Source organism: Morone saxatilis, unplaced genomic scaffold, assembly GCF_004916995.1.
Source record: "Morone saxatilis isolate NCDOM2014 unplaced genomic scaffold, NCSU_SB_2.0 Contig22, whole genome shotgun sequence".
NCBI lineage: Eukaryota > Metazoa > Chordata > Actinopteri > Moronidae > Morone > Morone saxatilis.
In genome coordinates, this window is record NW_023339785.1 from 7,876,668 (window position 1) to 7,879,502 (window position 2,835).

At 40.3% G+C, this 2,835-nt stretch overlaps 1 protein-coding gene across 4 annotated transcripts in view; it reads right to left on the reverse strand.

Annotated features, from left to right (window-relative positions):
- Positions 1-2,835, reverse strand: part of klhl3 (kelch-like family member 3) — a 16,901-nt gene that overhangs the window by 5,054 nt on the left and 9,012 nt on the right. For all 4 annotated transcript variants that reach the window (XM_035669151.1, XM_035669150.1, XM_035669152.1 and 1 more), the window contains 4 exons: positions 2,542-2,658; positions 1,793-1,942; positions 1,544-1,661; positions 776-973 (listed from right to left, as the gene is read on the reverse strand). In XM_035669151.1, coding sequence (XP_035525044.1) covers positions 776-973; positions 1,544-1,661; positions 1,793-1,942; positions 2,542-2,658 — 583 coding nt within the window. The remainder of the gene's footprint in view (positions 1-775; positions 974-1,543; positions 1,662-1,792; positions 1,943-2,541; positions 2,659-2,835) is intronic.

The following is a 2,835-nucleotide window of genomic DNA, read 5'->3' on the forward strand; positions in this document are numbered from 1 at the left end:
GTGTGTGTGTTTTTAGGTGTGAACGTTTGGCATCCAGCTGGTGGACGTGTTAGGAGAAGAGAAGAAAATGGCTCCCATATCGCCTGTGTTAACTGGAAACACTATAGTAGGCAGTATATTCTGCTCACACTCATGTGGTAATCAACCAGATAATGATGCTATCATTATATAGTCACACATCAGTTATTTGCTGAGTAAGTCTTTCCGCCTCACATTACTTCCGCACATTGTTTACTTCTGTTGAATCTTTTCCAGGCATTTCTTTACTGAGTTTGTATACTTCCATATCTCATTTTCCCACGTTTTTTCTACAGCTGGAAATAGTTTAGAGGTATAGTTAGAGGGCTTCATCTTGAATCTGCATCTGTAATCTTACCATCTTATATATCCTAGATTGAGATACTAATATACAACAGTTGTCAGCACTTTAGGTCATAATAATGTTTTTTACAGCCTAAATAATCCTCATGCAATAAAGGCTTCAACATTAGAAAGTCTAGATGTAGAAGGCAAATATTGTGTTTTGTTACTTGATACTATTATTCACTGCTGTATTGCTGATTGTATGTCTACATTTCTTTGGTTCAAATCATGAAAGAAAATTGATCACAAAAGAATTGTTGAACGTTAAACTACAACCTTGAGTTGTGACTGAAAGAAAAAGAAACTGACTTCTCACTTTAAGATTCAAAAATGTACAGGAGGAACCATTTTTAGTGGACAAGAAATAAAGTCGTTAACTGCTTTAGTTGCACTTGTGTGTGTGTGTGTGTACCTATACTTCCGTTAAAGCCCCCCACAGCGTACAATAAATCGCCCAACACAGCAGCTCCCAGCGTACTGCGTCTCTCCTGCATGCTCGCCACCGCACTCCACTGGTCTCTCACTCCATCGTACACGTCCACTGTTCGCTCCCGCAGCGAACTGTTGAACCCGCCGACTGCATACACACGACCTGCCATGGACACCACACCTGGACACATACACAACGAAATGTGTAAAGGAGCATACTGTTGTTTGTGCATGTTTAAGCCTGTTAACAACATATAGCTTATTCTTTATGTTATAAAACACAGTTTCAACTTATTGCAGTATAAGAATCAACTTGCAGAGATGTGAATCTTGAATGACACAGTGAACGTCACAGAAAACATTTAATCAAATGTCATATCTGGTGCATGTTTTAATAATATCTTAATATTTACTCACAAACCCCTCTTAACAACTGCCTTATGTTTTTAAATGATGATGGAATAAATAAATAGACTATACACTTAGCATAATATCCATTTTTTATAGGAGGCTTTATCTGCTGAGAATTAGGAATTTAACACGTTGGATTTTTTGGTGTTGTTGAATTATACAGCAAAGTGTCTGAGGAACTGTAGACACAAATCCCACCAGGGATTATTTATAGTGTCTAGTCAAGAGTTTATCCTGACAGGAGGAAAATAGTAGAATTATTGGATCATACAGAGTCAGATTTGACATAAATATAAAGAAATATAAAGAGTCACAGACGGCCCAACAAACACAGGCTCACCTGCCCGGCATCGTCTTGAAGGCAGGTCGGCTACCTGGTACCATCGATCTTCCTGGAAGTCATAACACTCCACACTGCGGATCGCCTTGGGAGCCTGACCGCCCACCACAATCATCACCTGTACAAGCACACAGTCAGTGTTACAATTACAGTCAGTGTGTTTCGCTATGGTGAGGTACACAAGAGTTTTGTGTTTAGGGCTCTTTATTATGAGGAGTGTGACTGTGTATTTAGTTTGTTTTTGTGTACTTTGGGGATGCTGATAGGAGTTCGTGGTCGGGTCCTGTCCGTCTTAATGAGGTGCCGCTGGTCGGCTGGCAGCAGGTGATACTTCATTGCTTCTATTAGAAAATCTTTACAGGTGTTGTTGTTCTTTATCAAAGCCTCTTCCTCGACAATCTGAAACAGGGATCACATTTCTTTAGTAAACAAAAACAATGCCACAAGACTGTCGTACAAAGCATTTACATTTACACAGTAAGCAGGTAAGGCTGGTAACTGGAGAAAGGGTTTAGATACTTTGTAGTGACCTGGGTACTGTACTTCAGTGTACGCATGCAGCGGGTCAGTACCGAGAACTCTCCCCTACTTCCTACCTTATTTAGAAAACGTGGTGGCTTATTTGAACTTCTAACAGAAGACACTGTAGTGCAGTGAAAGGAGGAGAGGCAGACCGCAAATGTGTCTGATATTTAACAAATGGTCAAATGTTCTGTGGTGGAAATGAACTTGAACTATTTTGACCTCTAGAGGATACTGTGTATTGGTTTCAGTTTAAACCAGAACTGAAGCATGTTGGTGAACTCCATATGTGGACTTTACACTAATCAAGATGGCTGTTGGAGAACTAGTGGAACATCTTCAGGCCTTACTTACTACAGTAAATGTTCCTGTAATCTGCATGACTGAGAATCTTCATGGACACACACAAGTGTTTGGTGTTAGTCAAGAAAAAAGAGAGAGGGCGAAAACAGAGCAGAGCAGAACATTTCTTTTACCTGTACCAGGTAATCCCTGGAGAGTAGTGGAAGTCTGACGTGCTCCATCAGTTTGGGCATGTACTCTAGACGTGCTGGCTTATCGTGCTTGATCCAAGCTATCATAGCCTCAAACACCTAAGAGACAGAGAGGAGCGAGAGAGAGCAGTGAGGGGAAGCATGACATAGTGTCATGTAGACGGGGAGAGAATTGTTCAAAATGATTCAGATTTATTATATAAAGTCATTTTCTTTTTCCTACATTGACTGAAGAATACAATGACTTGTCAATGACAGTAGTGTGTGTGTGTGTGT